Here is a 19,314-nt window from a genome sequence, read left to right as displayed (position 1 = left end):
CCATGACACCCCCCATAATGAGCGACTCCAACGTCACACGATTCACACAGCCGGCCGAGTGCTACGACTTGCGCGACGCGGTGCCCGCCATCCCCGCCAATATCGAATATTATAATCAGGTGCCGCTGTACCAGACGAAAGCCCCGGACAGAGATATGAAGGCTGTTTTGCAGTCCTGCTGCCCGAATGGGGTGTGGATATATGAGGATCCCGATCCTTGTACGGCGATCTGTGATGTGCCTTCTTCGGCCGAGGCGAAAAAAGTCATGTACTGCTTGAATGCTCATGGGATTGTATATGGGACCAAAACGGAGAAGAATTCTGGGGTTGTGAGGCGGCCGGTGGGGTGGGTGGCTTTGGTCGTTGGGACAATGCTTCTGTCGGGGATGTTTATTTGAGATTGGAGTGTTGATTTTGCATTTTGAGATACCCATTTGTGATTTTGGAGTTGGTTAGATGTGGACATATTGATGTACATCTGGAAAGCTGATATATGCAAGACAAGTCGTGGATATATATTCAATTAATATAGCTTAGGTCTGTAGAATGCACTGATGCATTGGTCAAACCAATAAGCCAAGGCTACTATCATCATCTTATTCAAACTCCATACTTGCTTTCATAGGGTATGTATATCCTTTCGGTTATATAAGAATGGAGCTCGTGGGGTAGACGGGTATTCAACTCTCTAAATATGTACATCATTTAGCCTATTGTCTATGTTGTATGCAGCTCGAATATACCCGGACATGCATACATATTAGCCACGGAGGATCTCCGATCCCTGCGATCATGCAAGTAACACAGCTACTCTCCAAGTCCACAACATCTCTCATTTCCCAGACCAAACATATCAAGAACCCCACCGCAATGGACTCCGTCAAAGGCAAAGTATACGCCATAACCGGCCTCAGCGGAATCGGCCTAGCCGTAGCACGCCAACTACACAAGCAAGGAGCCCTCCTCTCCCTCGCCGACCTTAGTGAAAAAGTCCTCTCCGCAGCACGACAAACAATTGAAACCGACTCCGGTTCCTCCACAGCCTCGACAATCATTACAACGGCATTGGACATCAGCAACGCAAGCGCCGTACAAGACTGGATCGCCAGCACAGTCTCGCACTTCGGCCGACTGGACGGCGCAGCCAACATGGCCGGCACGATCGGCAAGAACCACGGCACTAGCAAATTCGTCGACCAGGACGACGCCGAGTGGGATATGTTGATGCGCGTTAATGTCACCGGGTTGATGTACTGTCTGCGCGCGCAGTTGCGGGCGATTACGGCGACTGCGCCTGGTGGGAAGGGCAGTATTGTTAATGCGTCGAGTATTCAGGGGATTAAGGGGTTTGCGTTGCATGCTGCGTATTCGACTACGAAGCATGCTGTTTCTGGGTTGACGAAGTCGGTTTCGAAGGAGGTGGGGCCGGATATTAGGGTTAATGCTGTTGCACCGTGAGTATTTGGGGAAGAGTGCTTTTCGGTGGGTTTTGCTAATTGGGTTTTGTGGTAGTGGTTCTATTCAGACGCCTTTGCTGGACATGGCGAAGGAGACTCAGGGTGGGATTAGTATGCCACCGGCTAGTATCCCGCGCATTGGGACGGGCGAGGAGGTTGCTCAGACGGTTGTTTTTCTGCTCAGTGATGCTTCGTCGTATACGACTGGACAGATTGTTAGTGTGGATGGTGGTTGGGAATAAGTTTGAGAGTACAAGGTTAGGGCATGGATTGGGTTTAGCGCCATGGCTTGATATTCTAATGACATATATTGGATGAAATGCTCGCTAGATCATAGGCATAATGTTGGGAATCCAAACGCTATTGTCAGGATATATAAGTACAACCGCTGAAAATCACGAAGAAAGGAATATGAGGGAATTGATGCAAGAAAGAGGACTGCTATGGCCCCATGCACAGCCATACACCTAAACTCAGTATCAGCATACAACACACATAAAATAGGAGATTATCCTCTTACCCAAAACACTTGCTAGGTAACCCCAGCTAGGAGGTCCATAACCGAAGGCGACATTGGCCGTGGTAGCATCTTGGCCTCCGGTAGGCACCGGCCACCCATCCTCATAGTCTAGATAGTTCCAGCCGAGCTGAGCTTGCTGCGAGAACGAGAAATATCAGTTCAAATCCCAACCCTAAAACAAAAACAAGAACAAAGACTCACTCACCGCATGCTCAAAACCAATCGACGTATTCAAATAATGATAGTAGAGAATATCCGACACGGAGTCATTATTCCCAGCCAAGACTCCCAAACCACCAGGCGCATACACAACCCCATGATTAGAACCATAAACCACCGTGCCACCCCCATCGAGCAACGACCTCCCATCCTTATCCTCAAAAGGCCCACGCACACTCTTCGATCTTCCAACACGAATACTATACTCCTTCCCACGCGCAGGGAACCCACCCTGGAAGTTACAGCACTTCCCATGACTAAACCAGACATAATAGAACCCATCCCGAAAACTCATCCACGACCCCTCCTCAGGCTTAGGCTTAACACGCGGGAGAAACGTCAACTGCACCGCATCCGGCTTATCGGCATCTTTCACAGAAAGCAGATCATCCGCCAGCGGGACCTGCCATATATCATGCCAAAAGCTTCCATAGTTGAGATACGCCTGGCCGGAGTCCCGGTCAACAACCACAGACGCATCGATGGCATTCGTAATCGTGTATGGCCACACTCCCGACCCAGCGCCCGTGCCCGTGTTAATGACGACGCCGTGGTCAGTCCAGGGACTGCCGTCGAGGGCTGTTGTCGTCGCGACGCCAATCGCGCTGTTACGGGACCCCCGTGCGCTCAGCGTGTAGTAGCAGTAGAATGTGCCGTTTCTTTCAATTGTTGTTGGCGCCCAGGGTCGTGCCCGGTTGCCTTTGCGGATTATGCTGTCGCCGGTTAGGACTGTGCCGAGCTTTTCCCATGGCCCGGATATGTTGGCGGATTTGAAAATTGGGATGTTGATCCCGCCTTTGAAGAGGTAGTAGTGCTCATCGTGCAGGATGATGTTTGGGTCGTGGGCGGGGATGTTGCCTGGGTTTGCGAGTGGGTATTTGTCGGTTGTTTGGTATACTTGTGTCGCACTGTGTGTCCCGGCTTGGGCTGGGATGGCCCCTGCTAGTGGGGCTGCGACCGCGATGATTATTGATAGGAGTAGTGGGAGGTGATGCATCGTCGGGTTATGTACATTGGATTATATCCATGAGAGGGATTGGCCTGGTTGGCCGGGGAATTAGGGGTTATTAGACCGCGATACACATGGCTCTCTGGTTAATGTCCAGTCAATGCAGTGAAAAGGGGAAGAGAACGGGTGGAGTAAAGCGGAGAGATACACATGGTACCCCGTATAAATATGCAACTCGCAAGGAAAAAAGCGAAATCCAAAAAGCACAGCCCTCGAGCCTCAAGTTAGCGCCAAAGCCAAGTGTTTTAGGGGGTTTAGACGTCGCTATATTTGGAATGGTACCCGAGGGTACCTGATCCAGGGCTATTTTATGCCTTGAGCTGAGGTACTGCCAGGTACCAGACCCGCAAGTATCAGGTACAGGGTCCTCTGATTGGCTTTCGTTAGAATGAATTAGTATCAGATGCATTTTTATTCCATCCTATTGCTTATATCTCTGTTTCATGTTGTCCTTGCAAAGACACTGCGGTATGATCTACAAAGCTTGTTCGTACAGCATAGGCCTTGGACCCCGATCTGCAAAGTCGATTATTGAATATCATCCCCACAATAGCTACGTAGCATGACGATCAGTAACAAACAAGGCTTCACTTTACAAGGCAAAGCAACGCAAAACCGTCAAAGCTAGAGAAAAATAGTCCCATATAAGACTCGGCACTTGTCAGTAAGGGTGCAAATAAGAATCCGTGCTAAGCATGGCATTGATCTTCTTCTGTCCGATCTGCACCCCCTGCATGCTGTCAATCCTGATGCCTTCGACCATGATCTCATGGTGGACCCGATCGAGTCACAATATTCATGATTACGCAACGAAGTTTGAATAACCGCATTGTCATAACTAGATTTCTTGGTATTTACCATGGGTATCCTGAGCAAGCTCAACTATTGTACAAATTTTAGGAGTACAGCAAATGCAGAAAGTGGAAACGTGTATCGTACAGTCCGTATAAAAACGCAAAGCTTGGCCGAACTGTTCCATTCAACAGGGAAATGTCATGCTTGTCAGATCCTCCCAATCGAAGATGTCCAAGAAAGGATCGAAATCGCCAGATGGCTAGAAATTCACAGTTAGCACAAAAGAAGACGAGAACCAAGGATAATGGAACTCACCATTCCGCCAGATTGCAGCGGCGGGTGCATCCCACTGGGATCAAATTCAGCCTGCATCACGGGCACCATTGTTGGAGCCGCCATAAATGCAGCCACCTGGTTGTCCTTGAAATTGCCCATCCCCTTATCGCCAAGGTGGTCGCAGTTCATATGTCGAGAGAAGAGAATCTGCGCAAATGACAGGACCCGCTCGACAACCTGCTGCTTGTACATAGTTGCCTGTGCGGGCCAAAGTCGGGCTTTGACTAGTCCGACGATCGTTGAGAGAAAATAATAGTCTTTGGCTCCCTTGGTCACCAAAAGGGAGCGCTCCTCCAAGGCAATCAGGGCTGTTTCAACGAGTGATAGGAGCGATTCCGGGATACCGGGTATATTGTGGATAATAAAGGCAGAGGAGATGGAGGAGGGTTGGGCTGCAAATTATCAGTTTCGCTCTCATATCAAGTATTGAATCGTAGGTAGAAAAAACTTACAGGCATCGAATTCGGTTGTGTGTAGCACTTGGCAGATGGAAATGTAGGCTTGGATAGTCCATTCACCAAGCATACATAGCGACAGCGTGCGCGAAATGTCATGTAGCCGGCGCTGGGTTGACAGTATTCTGGTTGCGGCATCCATGCGAGTACGCGCGGAGGGAGCAAAGAGTGTTTCTTGTAGTGCTTCAATGGCGAAAGGGGTGTGGACAGACAGTAGAGACTGGCAAAGTTTGGTCTCAATCAAGCCTTTCCACAGTATGATCTTGTTTTGTGTAATGATGTCGCTGGGGTCTGCTGCAACCCACGCAGGAATCCGAGAAAGATGCCAGTTGAGCTCACCGTCCAGGCGCTGAATATTCTCATATCGACAGTTAATGCGTGGGGAGTGCATGAGGGAACATGCCTGGAGGCGGACAGGTAGTGAGCGACTCAGAACAGACTGGAACGATGAGTCGGTAATTTCATTCAATGGCCGGCTTCCGGGAACTTCAGTACTGTCCTCATGGATCTCGTCGTCGTAAATGTTCAGCCCCGGAGCCGCATCGTAGTCAAAGCTTTGTACTGACGGTGGCATTCCCCGGTCAAGAGCAATTTGCAGGTCCAGTTCCACAATGGTTGTCCATATTCGCCGTCGCATCTCTTTGTTGAATGCAGAGATACGTGTGTACCGGCTTGGATCGCGATGGTATCCCGCCATCATTGCTTGCTTGACCAATGTACCCGTTGTGAGCCAAGCCTGGCTGCGTTTCATTCCGTGGGCGTTGCGCGCCAAAATTAACAGAATCGAAAGTCGCATTGATGTGATCTCTGGACGCTTTGTGTGAAGATTCTCTATCCACTGTCCTGCGTGCAACGTCCACTCCACTGCACACTGGCACTTGAGTTCGCCCGCACTTTTTGATTGCAGACTAGCAAAATCTGCAAGGTTCCAGGCACAGGCAAGGACCAACAGTACCTGAACAGTAAAGGCAGCAGATATTGATGTCGGGCTGTCTAACATGGCCCAAAATTGGTCAAGCTCTCGTAGGAAGGATGGAACATGAAGAATGCGGTGAGTAGACTCGATATAAGTGATGTACAACCCGACAAGCTCATCGACGACACCACGCGAGGGCAGCATGTTAATTAGCGAAGCCGTCGTAGGGTCGGGGAAGGGCCTGTTGAGCACCATATGTTTCAATAGCCCGCGTTTAACCCTTCTTAGGTCTGACTGAAGTTGCGTGAAGATTGGGGTAGAAAGCCTGACCTCATCTGCAAATAGCTTTATATCCGGAAACTAATAATAGTCAGCCTCCGTATTTTGGTAATTAGAATCTAAATGGTGAGAGCAGACCTGTGCTACTAGACTGGCAAAGATGCCCGATCCGCTAAACCGCGTTTTGGTCTCACGCCCTCTCATCATCATTCGAGGAGAGAGGTCGAGCTGGTCCGTAGGCGACAATGGGTCCTCTTCTTCGTCAATGTGCGGATCGTCGCCCTGCGACGGTGTTTGCATATCGTGCTCCGCTGCCGGCGCTGGGCGCTTGGGACGCTGTAAAAGACCCGTATTCAGGTAAGGTTCCTGATTAACAGCAGCCTTAGGCGCACCGAGAACAGTTTCCAAAAAGCAGTCCTTTCGCTCTCTGTCGTGTGGTCGACTTCGATAGGGCGGCGCAAGGGCATGCCCGGTAAGACCATGGTACTCGTGATGCATTGGACCGCCAGCCCTCGCTAGATGAGGTAGTTCACTGGTTGGGAACGGTTCACTAATTGGGAAAGGTTCCGGCCGGGTTGACACCATCGGTATCCCCGAATCCCGAGGTGTGTCGACTGGTGTATCTCTAGGCATAGGTACCGCAGACCCTCGGTCGGAGGCAAATGCATTAGTCGGGACGGTGGTGGGCTGCTGCCATAAAAAGCCATCTTCATATGTGCATTTGTTCGGTGTTCTGCTTTTTAAACAGCGACTGCAAGTGGGATACTCGCGATCGCATCGCAACTTGCGCGTGCGACACTGCGTGCACGCCATTGTGCGGCGGCGACGCTTCCGCACGCGTTCGGGCTGGGCATTCCCTTGAACATCCATGCACTCGGTGTTGAAGATAACCTTGGAAACTCGGGTTATACTTAGGAAAGACCTTACGTCCGAGATGTTTGAGAAGTTCTGGGAATAAGGCTCCAGCTCCCGCTTACGTGGTCCCGCTCTGCGCCCGTGGAACCGCCCAATCTGGAAAGTCTGACCGACGTCGCGTGGCAATTTTTGTTTTTTTTTGTTTTGTTTGTCTTCATCTTCTTTTCTTTATACATCTCACTCGAATGATGAAAGAATAAGCAATTTCTCTTCTTTCTTATTCTTTCACAATTTCCTTCGTGTTGTCTATCGGGCTTACTTTCCCCGGCCCACATATCCCAGTCCCGATGGTTCCGTGAACAATCCAAACCCCACTAAGGGGTTTACTGGCTTGCATGGAATGGACATGGGTATCTTCCTTTCTTTGCCATTTCGGAACTGAAAATCCCCGAAGGCCTATCGGAAAGCATTCAAGCATTGCGAATGGGCAACTGCATCCCTTGGCAATATCTGGGCACCAACGACACGCGATATTCCCGATGTTGGTCTAGTTTCGAATCACGAGAATAGCCATAATCACCACCACGGTCCATGTCAACACTGCCCCTATATGTTGTATACGTACATGGAACCTGATTCCCTTGGTTTTCTCGCCTTGCTCGTAAGAGTAACTGTATAGTACTCCATGCACAGCTATTGTTCCATCTGATGACTATGGGCCTGGCCTGAACACACCCCGACGCCGAGGTTGGATCGGGCGTCAAGCCCGTTACACCAGTGCTACCCTCGTCGGGAGCCAGTTGTTCTATTATACCTTGCTTCAAACAATATTTTCGATGCGATACAAAGCACAAGTGCTAATGCTCATAGATGTCACAGATAGCAGTATGTGTCATTCTTCAACGTGGCTAAACTTGAGGTTGATGTTGAGGGATCTGATAAGATTGGGCTGTACACCTCATTGGGATCAATGCAGTGCCCTGAAGTTAGCAGGATGCGAGCTCCCAAGGTTCCTTTCACATGCTAGATGTAGATCAAATACATGGACTCTAAGTGGCCGTCAGTCTAAACTAAAAAGCCAGCCCCGAGATAAAAAAGGGTCTCGTATAATCATCTCCACTTAACACCAGAGACCCAAGTCTGGAGATAACCCTATTAGCTCGGGGTTCGGGTTTTTCGACCCGGCTCGGAGTACGGAGTATAGTCTCTCGGAGATACTGAGCTCTATATCTATCTCCACATTTCCAGCCCTGGAGGCAACCCTGAACTTCAAAAACGTCTCATAGCCTTAACTTTCAATTTTCAACTTTGCCTTCACAGCGCTATTAGACCTCCAACCATGTTGCGTTCCTTGCTTTCCTTGGGCCGCGCGGGCACCCACGACTACCTCTTTCCTAAAGTGGATCCCAAAACGGACGGCCCCGAATGTTTAAATGACTGCGCCGACTGCACAGTGAAGTTCCCGTCAAAAGTCAAAGTCGAGACTTCAAGGCCTCTTTATGGCGATATCAAAGAATTCCAGACCCATGTTCTCGTCGCAACGGGGCAATCCGACTGGAAGGAGAAGAATGTCGAAAATGTGACAGGAAGCTTGATGGAAGCATTCGACGGGGCAAAATCAGACCACGGTGTAAGCTTTCTAATTGAAATATACCCTACCACCAATATACCCTACCACCACTAACACCCGATCTAGCGTATCAAGGTGTCAGCATCAAATCTCACCCCTCCAGAACAGCCAACCACAGACGAAAGTCCCACCCAAGCCACCACAGTACTAATTCTCCCGTCATTCACATACGTCGACTCCGTCACGCAAAAAGACGTCCCAGATCTGATAGCTAGATACATCGATCATCCTAGCGACCAGCAAAATGGCTCTCCCGCGAATGGAATGAGCGCTCGAGCCTGTGAACTCGACTACGTGGTATTACTGTGCTCGCACGGACGCCGAGACGCGCGCTGTGGTATTACAGCACCACTAATCAAGCGCGAGCTGGAGCGACATCTCCGTCCGCTGGGACTCGACCGGGATCCGGATGACTCCCGGGACGGTGGGGTGGGCATCTTCTTCGTATCGCATGTCGGCGGGCACAAGTTCTCTGCGAATGTTTTGATCTATCGCAAGAAGGACCAGCAGATGATTTGGCTTGCGCGTGTGCGGCCTGAGCATTGCGAGGGCATTGTTAAGTACACTATTCTTCAGGGGAAGGTTGTGCATCCTGAGTCGCAGTTGAGGGGTGGGTTTGATCGGGTGAAAGGGTTGACGAGTTGGTAATGGGAAGATAATAGTGCTAGATTTAGCTTTGATTCAAATGGCGATCTTTAATGCATTCATAGCGAGGGAAATAGGGGAAGACAGGGCTCTTTGGGCGAGAGTTGAATGGTCAGTTTTATGTATCAAATCCTTTTCGCTCTTTTTCTGTCTCTTGCATTGCACCAGGAACCACAGTGATCAAATCAGATCGTTTTTTTTTATTCGGAGCATGCTTCAAGGCAACTTTCACTCTTTTAAACTCTAATATCCTTCTTCTGGAGTCGCTACGGTACGAATTGCTTCTTATAATCTAGTACCGAGTGAATTATCCTCGAACAGGCACTGCTCGGGGGAGAGGTGCCGTAGACGCAGATTGATGACCACATTCGATATAGCTGTCTAGATAATAGAGCAGAAAGACTGCGACCAACAGAAGCGAAAATGACGTGTGATTATAATTAATATTTCGAAGCTGCTCCCCGACTGAAGCCAGGCAGTTCATTCTCTTATCGAACGATGTTTGCTCCTCGCCGTGCTACTCGGAAACCGTCACATGCGTAAAGAGCGACCTACAATTGGTAGGCGGTCTGAATCTAACCATTTCGTCAACTCAGTGAAGACCTTCTCCTTTGCTTCTTCTCTTCCATTTTACAAAATCCAAAATGTCGCCAACCCCCGAAGAATCCGATCAGAATTCCGAGAAACAATCTCCCGCTGAATTCTGGGAGCGGCCCCGCTTGCCTCGCCCTCCACCCACCAACGAGCAGAGAGCTGCCGCTCTTGCGCGCGTGCTTGATCCGAATGACCCTCTCTACCGCCCAAATCAAGCGAAGAATGTCGCCACCGTGATTGAGCTTTATCAAAACGGAACAATCACGGTGAACGACGAGGTATTTGTGGTCGACGGGCGTGTTGCCAGCCAAGAAGAGTGTATTGCGGCCAAGAAGCCGTATTTCTGCGAGGTAAGCTTGATCTAATCTCTATTATCTTTTCTGTTATCGCTAATATAACATAGCGCGGGAACCATACCTCGCAGCAATGTGTACAGAAGGCCAGCTATGGACATGGCCCTTACATTCATGGACACGAGGTCGCCCTTTCCCTTTTTTTTTTGAACTATCCTCTAAACGCGGTTTTGGCTTTAGCTCAAAGCGTGTATCCGTCTTCCGCTATCGGAAGGTGGTAATGGCGCCCTTTTCCATATCAGCATGCTAAATGATACGGGCAGTGACATGCTCACAATCTTTGAGCACGAGACTATGAGCCTCGCGATGATATGCCCTTCGTACATGCCTCAGGTTTGGATGGAAGAGATCAGTGGTGCCGACGGAGCTGTGGATCTTCTTCCTTGCTTTAACGTGGAGATGCAGATGGAGACGGAGAATGGGGTCGCATGGGGTCCCTGGTTTGTGGAGTCGGCAGTGGAGCGGCCTTTGGTATTTGGTATGGCTCGCTTGTCGGGGATGAAGATGAGGCAACAGTTTTTCGTGGGGTCATCGCCCCGTAATCCCAATATTTCTGTTGCGACTACGAAAGGAGGGATGGCTTCACTTCTTTAGTCCTTCGCACGTGGAGCAGTTGGAACATCCGTCAATTTTCGCTAGGTACCGTTCTTCGCGTCTCTGCTTCGGTTATCTTGACCAAGGCCTTCCCAGGTTCCTAGTACGATGACTCCCACTTTTTTCTCACTTCCTTCGTGTTGTACCACAATGACAACCGTACAACTATGCCCCCGAAATGAGCGTACAGTTCAAGGCTCGTATTATCCTTGCAAACAACGCCGGGCGAAATGCGATCTTAGAAAGCCATTATGCCAGAGCTGTGTCTCGTCTAGAGCAAAGTGCTGTTACGACAAGCTTTTAGTCAGTTAGAAAAAGACACCAACAACACAAAACCTAACTACGTATCAATCCACACGTATGAGCCTAGATATGTACTTAAAAGACAAGACATTGGCCGCTGGAGATCTCAAAGCCCTTAAATACTTCCAATTCGCTGTATCATTGCCGGTAGTGACTATCTACGTACCCCCCTAGGCTTGCCGGGGGGGGGGCGTAGGTTCAAACACCTTAAGGTCTATGTCTGAGCTATATTAGGTCACATTAGGATAAATATTGCTTCGTCTACGCTCAGCAAACTATAAACCGTATGCGCCACCACCCCGAGTGGTCGTACGGGTAGCTGGTAGGGAATGCGCTACAATGTACCACTTATGATGGATGATCCTCGGCGTTCCTTTTCCTGGGTGAAAGTACATATCCCTAAAAGCCACAATTTTATTACCTTGGGCAACTTAAGCCGATGAACATATCCTTTCCAAGGAGTAGTTACTCCGTGGTGTTGATTGAAATGATTGATAATTGCAGAATTAGACCGCCTACCAATCTTGTCGTTAATCAGTTCGCGTCGCGTGACGCGCATCGATGGATTTACGGACTGCTCTTCTTCTAGGTTGTCTGATACCACATACAATGCAATAATGGCCGGCAACGTTCTGACTTCCAGTGCTGAGGTCGGTGCACAAGCTGTCAATGTTCGCGCCGAATTGAAAACGTGGGAGAAAGCCTTCTCGTCAGCCAATAGGGGCCGCAAAGCTGGACGCGATGATATCAAACAAAACGCGGATATCGGTAGGTCGATAATCTCGTGCTGCATAATATTCAAAAAGATAAATCACTAATTAGAAAAACTTTTCGATGCACTAGCTGCTAAATACAAGGAATACAGTCGCCTCAAGGCCCTTGAAGCATCTCTAAGCCGGCGCGAAAACAGTCGACAGGAGGGATATGAAAGCCACTCGAAAAAGCGGAAACATGCATCTCCCCCCAGTCAGGATAGTACATCTCTCCAAGTCACACCCCGCAAATCGTCCAGAGGGCTCTTTGCGACTCCATCCAACAATCGTACCAAGCACCACCCTGCACAACTGGATCCGTATGACTCGCCGTCGACTCTTCGCAGACTCTTTAGTCCCAGTACACACCGGCAAGGACTACCAGCACCATCGCCATTAAAGGCCGCAATTGGGCCTACGCCTCAGCGTGACGGAAAGACATTGGGCCTGTTCGACATGCTATCTGAATCTGGCGGGAGTGGTGGAACGCCTTCCGCCACAAGGCGAACGAATAACCTAGCTGCCGCATTCCGCACACCCTCCAAACGAAAGCCCGTAAGCACAAACCCCGAGGCCCCGGAAGAAGAGCCTCAGCAGGAGACGCCTAGGCTTGCGCGAACCCCTGCATCCGAGACCAAACAGTTCTATCTTGCAAATCTATTCGCAACACCGACGACAATGCGTTATGCCGCCATGGTGGAAGCGACCGATAATGCAGATTCACAGAGCACAAATCTGCTAAACCCGGCGCATGAAATATCACCCCAGGAAGCGCAATCTGGGACACCATCTTTCCTCCGTCGGTCCAACTCTGGTCGATATCCTCCACTTAGCGCAAAGCATGGTGGTCCAGGACTCAGTCCTATTGTCTCGCGTAAGCCGCAAAGATTTGCCAGCAAGGGGCTAACGCATTTAGTCCAAGGACTGCGGGATATGGAGGAGGAGCGTATGGATGACGACTGGGATGTGATGCGCGAGATGGAGGAAGAGGCAGAGGCGGAAGAAGCTGCCAAGATCCAGGTTGAGGATAGTCAAGGACCAGATGTGAACCGGAAATACAAGAAGAAGGGCCAGAAACGGACGACGCGACGAGTGATTATGAGGCCGGTTATTCATCAGCCGAAACCCAAACCCAAACCAAACCCAGCTCCTGCGAATGAGGACTCGGAACATGAAGATGATGTTGTAGCAGTTCCGGAGACGCAACAGCCACCTGCTGCTAGTGACGGCTGGGATGATGTCCCGAGTGACATTGAACGGGCGGATGAGGCCGCTTCCCTTCATACCATGTCGGAGCCCGAGCTTGATACCGAGGCCGAGTTTGATTCCGACTCGGACAATGACCCTGAATTCGCAGAACAGCCAAAGCCTGTTGCCAGACCGAAGAGTTTCTCGGAGAGAATCAAGGAAGCTGTTTCATCCTCTTCCGTGAAGCCACAGGAACAAGAACCCATGGGGAAACCTCCGAAGAAGCCTGCTGAGACTGTTGAAGCAAAGAAACCTCGTCCTCGGAAGATCAAAGCCGAAGCTCATGCGAACTATCGATCAATAAGCATCAACAGAGGAGGTTCCTCTCGGGGTAGAGGGCGTTTCCGCCGGAAGTAAGAATCGGTCAGCCCTACTTGTTTTTCATTCGTGGATGGAGAGACGACTACATCAATACATTCATATTTAGCATAACTACATAGCATCTCATATCTCAGATATTCATAGCGCATCAATACCCCCGAGCCCTCTACCCTGCCTGTCCAGATCTGAGAACTACGTACTAAACACTGAAATAATCGATACCGCAATTGAATAATAGTACCAGCTCAACTGCCAGGGAAATGCAGAACCAGCCTAAAAACTAGTAGTATTTTACCCATTGGCTATGTCCAATTTCCCACGGCGGAGCCCATAATCCGGGATTATGTTCATCCCCCAGATTTAGGTACAGTACTTCATCGACTTCGAAGTCTCGAAGAGAGAGTTGGCATGAGAAAAAATATTGTTCCTAAATGAAAAGCACAAATTCTGAAACGGTTTAACGTGGGAACCAGAGATTGATTATTTCCCTAGACAATTATCAACAATAATATGGATGTAACTGCTTCTTCATATCTAGTTGCACATCTTCTAGTTGCACATCTTCTAGTTGCACATCTTCTAGTTGCACATCTTCTAGTTGCACATCTTCTAGTTGCACATCTAATATGGATTATATCGCTGTTGAGCTTGCTGCAGCCGTCTGGAGCGATCAATCGCATCTTGGGACCTGGACCTGTATGGTCTTCGGGACCTCTGTGGTCTACTCCGATTGTTCACAGGAGTCGGTCTATGACCCGAGCGACCATCCCTATATCCTCCGTCAGACATACTTCGCGGAGTATTCGAGTACTGAACATGACGATCCCAGTCCTCTAAAGAATTATATGGACTTCTTAGCCACGCTTGCAATTCGTGGAGGAACAGACAGGCATTCTCGCGGCCGATGAAATCACGCAACAGCTCCTCCGCTTGTCCAGCACTGCCTTTGAGATCGACCGTGCGCAAGATAGCGATGACATATTCTAGCAGGAACTCGGCATTATTCGCCCTGCGATTCTCTAGCCGCTGAGGTCCAGGACGCGAAACCTGGTGAGATATCCGCTCTTCATGCTCCGGTTCCGGATTCAGGAAGGAGAAGACTCGTAGTTCGCGGCGAATCCATTTCCGAGCACGCGAGACGAGCTCCTCGTCACGAGCGAAGAGGTCTGGCGTCAGTTCTCGATACTGAGACAACCGATTGGACCCGACTCGCATGGAGTATGTTTGGTTGCGATAGACATTGCGCCGGCGCTCGAGCGGGTCATCTGGCTGTGGTCGCGGCGGGGGCGGAGGACGTCGCCCTCCTCGCGGGCCGTACCGATTGCCAGGACGTGATCGACTAGTAACTGGAACTGTCGGGAATGTTGCGCTCGGAGGCGGGACCTTGTATAGCTTCGGACCTTGTGTGGCGTTGAGTTCGTATTGCACCGCTGTCAACTCGGCTTTACCTGTTGGATTGTCAGTCAGGTCTAGTCGGGGTATTTTGCCCACTGGTTTCTTACATAGCGGGCATTTAGGCTGCTGTTCGATCCAACTAACAAGGCAGAGGAAGTCGAAGTTGGCATGGTGGCATGGCTGTGCCACACAGGGCTCGGTGATAGTGTCTAGGCAAATAACACAAGGATTTGCCGCCTCTTTCTCCTCACCAGCTACCTCTTTAAGAGTCTGCTGGAGGATTTCCTGTCGCAAATCGACATCATCCATACAGGCGACATGCTAGGGGTGGGTTGCAGGTGTTGAATTCTCGAAGTCACGTTTGTCCCGTTTATCGCGTTCTCGGCGGCAAACCCGATTTCTCGGGAGCTCCGTCACCGCGCCTGCTCGTTTTTGCGACTTCAACCCTCTTTCTCCCCCAACTATGCGCTAACGACATATCTCCCCTTAACCTGATAGAATGCGATCTGCCAAAGCAGTCGTTTCAGAGAACCTTGCACGATTTGGCTCTGCTGCCAATATGTCGTACAGCACTGGAAGCGGGATTAATCGTCCGCATACGATCACCTCGCTACGGCGCTGGTCTATTGTGAACAAGGAGCTGCCAGGTTCGATCTCACTACGGTCCACTCTCCTGTCATAATTCTAACAGCTCCCCTATTTTCCAGCTGTTTCTCAAATTCGCGCAATTCACGTCTACGATTTCGACAACACCTGTGAGCATATGCAAAGCTTAGGATGGTCTGACACTCGACTCTAACATTCGCACTTTCAGTATTTCTAAGTCCTCTACCAAACCCACAATTATGGCATGGCTCTTCAGTCGGCTTCCTTCAAACCAATGATAGTTTCGCAACTGGAGGATGGTGGCACGACTCCAACATTCTCGCCGCTACAGGAAAAGGCATGGAGATAGAAGAGCCCCGCAAATGGGAAGGCTGGTGGAATGAGCAAATTGTGTGCCTTCTATCACATATTACATGTTGCGGGTGTTTTGAGCTGACTTTTTGAAGCTTAGTTTGGTTAGGAATAGCATGGAGCAGAAAGATGCGCTCACGGTGTTGCTGACCGGTCGAAGTGAGGCCGGCTTCTCAGAAGTCATCAAGCGGATGGTCGCTAGTCAAAGTCTTGAATTCGACCTAATTGGTCTCAAACCCGAAGTTGGTCCACATGGTCAACGGTTTGCGACGACAATGAACTTCAAACAGAACTTTCTCGAGGATCTTGTTTTCACTTACGAGCAGGCTGCGGAAATTCGCGTTTACGAGGACCGTATCAGACAGTAAGTCCTGTGGCAACTGAGTTGGAGAATCCGAGCATATCAAAGTATTAACCTTCTGCTAGTGTGAAAGGCTTCCGAGACTTCTTTGAGTGTCTGAACAGAGACCTTCAAAATGGACCCGCTACTGCACGGATGCCTATCCTTGCTGAAGTTATCCAGGTAACCGAGGGCAGCACATACCTTGACCCCGTAACTGAGGCTTCTGAGGTGCAGCGCATGGTCAATTCCCACAACCTTACACTGCGGAACCCTGCTTTGAATGTAACCAAGAGCCGCTCAGGGCGGATGTATATCAAGCGGGTCGTCTTCTACACGGGGTATCTGGTTTCTCCAGAGGTTTCAAACAGCATGACGCAGAAGTTGCTGGCTCCACTACTCCCCCCAGGGCTTGGTGAATCAAATGACCTGAAGTACATGGCTAACAGCATCCTAATCACCCCACGCCCAGCACCTCGTTCAATCCTGGACAAGGTTGGAGGCCTGGGTAAGAAACTAAAGTGGCAGGTTACCGGAACCGGAAACCTGGACAACAAGATATGGGCAGCCCGCGTGGCACCTATCCCAGCGACGGAGCCTTATCACACGGAGAACCCACTGCCAATTGTAGTACTGGCTGTTCGCAAAGGTGCTCGCCTCATCGATGCAGGGAAGATCCAAAACTGGCACCCCATTCCGGCTGACAAAGCCATGACCTTTGAGACTGTGGTCGGCGAGAAGGTTGTCCTACGAGTTGAGGACAGTGGAGAGTATCGTCAAGGAGAGCAACCCTTGAACAGGAGTCAAAAGAGACGCTTTCAGCCGGACGACGGAAATGTCGTCTGGCCCAATCAAAACACCGGCTTTGATGGCCCATCTTATGGCCGCGGCAACTATCACTCCTCCCAGCGCGGCGGAGGTGATGGACGTCACCAATATGATGATAGTCCGCGAGGAAGAGGAGCTCATCGTGGACGTGGCCGAGGTGTCGGACGCGGGCGCGGTAACAATAACCGAGGCCGCGGCCGAGGTCGTGGTCGAGGTGAATACTACCAGTACAGGTCGCTGGATGATCATAGCACTGGAAACGACGGGCAACACGACAGCAAGAATGGACACAATGGTGGCGGAGGTGCAGGCAGGGGGGTTACTCCATGGACTATTGATCATTCAACCTGTATTTGGAGTCTCCAAAGCCGCAGTTTCGGAAGGCTGACCCGCGGGCTGGTCTTCGGCATTACCTGTAACTTTCTATTATCCCAAGTCGGCTTCCATTGAATACTTGTAGTCTATTGCATCGATATGCCAACTTCAAGGCCATCCCAAAATAGGTCCAAACTAAAAGTTTCCTGTCGCATGATCGATGCTAGACTTCGGTTATCAGTACTTCGAACACCTAGGATGGAAGTCTGCCAGAACGGCATCAGAATCTTAAAAGCCATGGCGCAAAAGACAGTCATGACGTGGGAAGACACTCGAGTCGGTGGGATCGAGCCTCCAAGACCGTTGCCAGATTGCATGTTCTCGGTACTTATTAATAGCGTGAGCGACAGTTTCATAGGTGTAGTCAACAGTGATGCGATCTCGAGCCTACTTACTTCCTCTCTTAGTGGGAGCCGACCAACTACATCGGCGTTCGAAACTACACTCTAAATTACTGCGCCAACTGCTGCGATGACTGCAGGAAGGAATACATTTGCTACGATGAAGTATTTGACGCCACGTCCTGCTCATACCGAGATCGAGCACTTCCTTCTCATCGAGGACTACTCGGAAGCTGCCACCGACTACACCATTTTCCAACAGGCTCAGATGTCTCGCATGAATGCTCCCTACAACAAGCAGAACCAGGAATTGGCCAATGAATTCCTCCCTCACTTTCGTGAAACCTATAACGTTCGGTCCCGTTGGGAACAAAGCGAGTTCTCGGAATGCTACCTACACCCTAGAGAAATTCCCGAAACTGCCTCAGTTCCTGGCCATCCAGGAGTGCCAGGATCCTGAGTGCTAGTTCGTCAATGAATTGCTGGTTGTGCAGCTTGTCATTTCCCGCTGTACGAACTATATCTCCTTGTGGGATATGATAGAAGTGGTCTGAAGGCTGGTCTTTCTTTCTTTCTCTTTTCTAGGTGAAGCAGTGGTCAGTCAATACTAGAATATGTCAGACGGTTGGCAAACACTTTTCTCACCGCAACTTCTATCTTAAGAGAATTTTGTTTGTTGAGGCAGCCTTGCTGCCTAGGGCAGATAGGAATTCTGCTCTATTTGATCTTCCTTTCTCCCTCTCTCCCTCTCTCTCTCTCTCACACACACACACAGTCAGCTCGCTCGATTCGACTCATGGTTTCTTTCCCAGTTTGCCTTCTCGTCAAAGCTTGAGCAGGTGTGAAGAATGATGTCTTTCTATACATATATATTTATATCAACTTGATGCCACGGACGACTCATAGTCCGCTCCGCAGATCATCTTCTCCATGACGACGACGATAAGGATAACGGAATCAACCTCAATCTTTCGTTTACATACCCTTGAATTACTTTTCCCCCAAATACCCATCGTCAATCCTGACGATGAGTCGGAGCTGTCCGAATTGACAGATGCGACAGAGGAATCCGTGAAGTTCATGTCCGGAAAATGAGGAAAATGAGGAGGCATGGCTATGTGGTGAATTTACGGATCAATTTGGAACTGTTCGCCTGCAGATCCTTGAAATCTTCCAAGAGATCATTCCCGCACCGACCAAGGCAATGCTCTGGTACTTCCATCTTACACCCGAGCACATCGTGGCTCTACCAAATGTCGATTACCTGCTTATCTGCTGTCTCATCCAGGTATTTAATCGATCACCTCCAAATCTAATTGGCCAGTGGCTGAAAGTGTCTGATGGAGAGAATCGATCGACTCTATCCCATGCATCAGCAGCGTGAGGTGGTGCGGCAAGTGGCAGCTCAGAGCTCAGCACTGAATCCTATTTCTGGATATACTAGCCTGCCTCCAATTCTGACAGCTGCAGCAGCTGAAGAATGGTCCGGCAGAACGGTAGGCAAACAAGTCGTTATGAGTCGCTGATCAGCCTCCTGAAAACTCTCACAATCAACGTTCCGAGTCTGGATTCTCGATGCTTCCGCCCGTAAACCATTTGGCACCCACTGGGTACGGCTTTCACTCTACAACGAGACAGGTCTCACGGATATTGCAGCCCTCGAGATAGCCATTTGGTGAGATTCATTCGGTTACGACCAAAAACATCCCACCGAATGGTTATCTTGAAGGATGAGAGAAACCTTCGCTGTTGTCGAATGAAATCTATACGCAGTGGGCTGTATACGCCAAAGACACA

General features: G+C 49.9%; 10 protein-coding genes across 10 annotated transcripts; 7 read left to right on the top strand and 3 right to left on the bottom strand.

The window, feature by feature from the left end:
* Window positions 1-2: 2 nt before the first annotated feature.
* Window positions 3-398, top strand: N7518_003127 (uncharacterized protein; the record flags this gene model as incomplete). Its single annotated transcript, XM_057184054.1, has 1 exon — window positions 3-398. The coding sequence occupies one exon, from the start codon at window positions 3-5 to the stop codon at window positions 396-398; it is 396 nt and encodes a 131-aa protein (XP_057045504.1).
* Window positions 399-792: 394 nt separating this feature from the next.
* On the top strand, window positions 793-1,699 carry N7518_003126 (SDR family NAD(P)-dependent oxidoreductase; the record flags this gene model as incomplete). Its single annotated transcript, XM_057184053.1, has 2 exons — window positions 793-1,454; window positions 1,513-1,699. The coding sequence occupies 2 exons, from the start codon at window positions 793-795 to the stop codon at window positions 1,697-1,699; spliced, it is 849 nt and encodes a 282-aa protein (XP_057045503.1).
* Window positions 1,700-1,898: 199 nt separating this feature from the next.
* Window positions 1,899-3,193, bottom strand: N7518_003125 (uncharacterized protein; the record flags this gene model as incomplete). The annotated part of the gene is made up of 3 exons (XM_057184052.1): window positions 1,899-1,924; window positions 1,978-2,113; window positions 2,183-3,193. 3 exons carry the CDS (start codon window positions 3,191-3,193, stop codon window positions 1,899-1,901), a joined length of 1,173 nt encoding a protein of 390 aa, XP_057045502.1.
* A 991-nt stretch (window positions 3,194-4,184) lies between these two features.
* N7518_003124 (putative C6 transcription factor) lies at window positions 4,185-6,856 on the bottom strand (the record flags this gene model as incomplete). The annotated part of the gene is made up of 4 exons (XM_057184051.1): window positions 4,185-4,259; window positions 4,316-4,728; window positions 4,789-6,067; window positions 6,125-6,856. The coding sequence occupies 4 exons, from the start codon at window positions 6,854-6,856 to the stop codon at window positions 4,185-4,187; spliced, it is 2,499 nt and encodes an 832-aa protein (XP_057045501.1).
* Window positions 6,857-8,180: 1,324 nt separating this feature from the next.
* Window positions 8,181-9,119, top strand: N7518_003123 (sucrase/ferredoxin-like domain-containing protein; the record flags this gene model as incomplete). The annotated part of the gene is made up of 2 exons (XM_057184050.1): window positions 8,181-8,471; window positions 8,538-9,119. The coding sequence occupies 2 exons, from the start codon at window positions 8,181-8,183 to the stop codon at window positions 9,117-9,119; spliced, it is 873 nt and encodes a 290-aa protein (XP_057045500.1).
* Window positions 9,120-9,760: 641 nt separating this feature from the next.
* Window positions 9,761-10,657, top strand: N7518_003122 (uncharacterized protein; the record flags this gene model as incomplete). Its single annotated transcript, XM_057184049.1, has 3 exons — window positions 9,761-10,060; window positions 10,114-10,188; window positions 10,244-10,657. 3 exons carry the CDS (start codon window positions 9,761-9,763, stop codon window positions 10,655-10,657), a joined length of 789 nt encoding a protein of 262 aa, XP_057045499.1.
* Window positions 10,658-11,577: 920 nt separating this feature from the next.
* Window positions 11,578-13,317, top strand: sld2 (the record flags this gene model as incomplete). Its single annotated transcript, XM_057184048.1, has 2 exons — window positions 11,578-11,728; window positions 11,804-13,317. The coding sequence occupies 2 exons, from the start codon at window positions 11,578-11,580 to the stop codon at window positions 13,315-13,317; spliced, it is 1,665 nt and encodes a 554-aa protein (XP_057045498.1).
* Window positions 13,318-13,902: 585 nt separating this feature from the next.
* N7518_003120 (RING finger domain protein) lies at window positions 13,903-14,985 on the bottom strand (the record flags this gene model as incomplete). The annotated part of the gene is made up of 2 exons (XM_057184047.1): window positions 13,903-14,729; window positions 14,784-14,985. The coding sequence occupies 2 exons, from the start codon at window positions 14,983-14,985 to the stop codon at window positions 13,903-13,905; spliced, it is 1,029 nt and encodes a 342-aa protein (XP_057045497.1).
* A 190-nt stretch (window positions 14,986-15,175) lies between these two features.
* On the top strand, window positions 15,176-17,251 carry N7518_003119 (rRNA 2'-O-methyltransferase fibrillarin-like protein; the record flags this gene model as incomplete). The annotated part of the gene is made up of 5 exons (XM_057184046.1): window positions 15,176-15,323; window positions 15,384-15,431; window positions 15,491-15,672; window positions 15,729-15,997; window positions 16,060-17,251. 5 exons carry the CDS (start codon window positions 15,176-15,178, stop codon window positions 17,249-17,251), a joined length of 1,839 nt encoding a protein of 612 aa, XP_057045496.1.
* Window positions 17,252-17,677: 426 nt separating this feature from the next.
* On the top strand, window positions 17,678-17,977 carry N7518_003118 (uncharacterized protein; the record flags this gene model as incomplete). The annotated part of the gene is made up of 1 exon (XM_057184045.1): window positions 17,678-17,977. One exon carries the CDS (start codon window positions 17,678-17,680, stop codon window positions 17,975-17,977), a length of 300 nt encoding a protein of 99 aa, XP_057045495.1.
* Window positions 17,978-19,314: the final 1,337 nt, after the last annotated feature.

The sequence above is a fragment of the Penicillium psychrosexuale genome (genome assembly GCF_028828465.1).
Source record: "Penicillium psychrosexuale strain IBT 29551 chromosome Unknown utg000002l, whole genome shotgun sequence".
NCBI lineage: Eukaryota > Fungi > Ascomycota > Eurotiomycetes > Eurotiales > Aspergillaceae > Penicillium > Penicillium psychrosexuale.
This window is presented reverse-complemented; position numbering and strand designations above follow the sequence as displayed.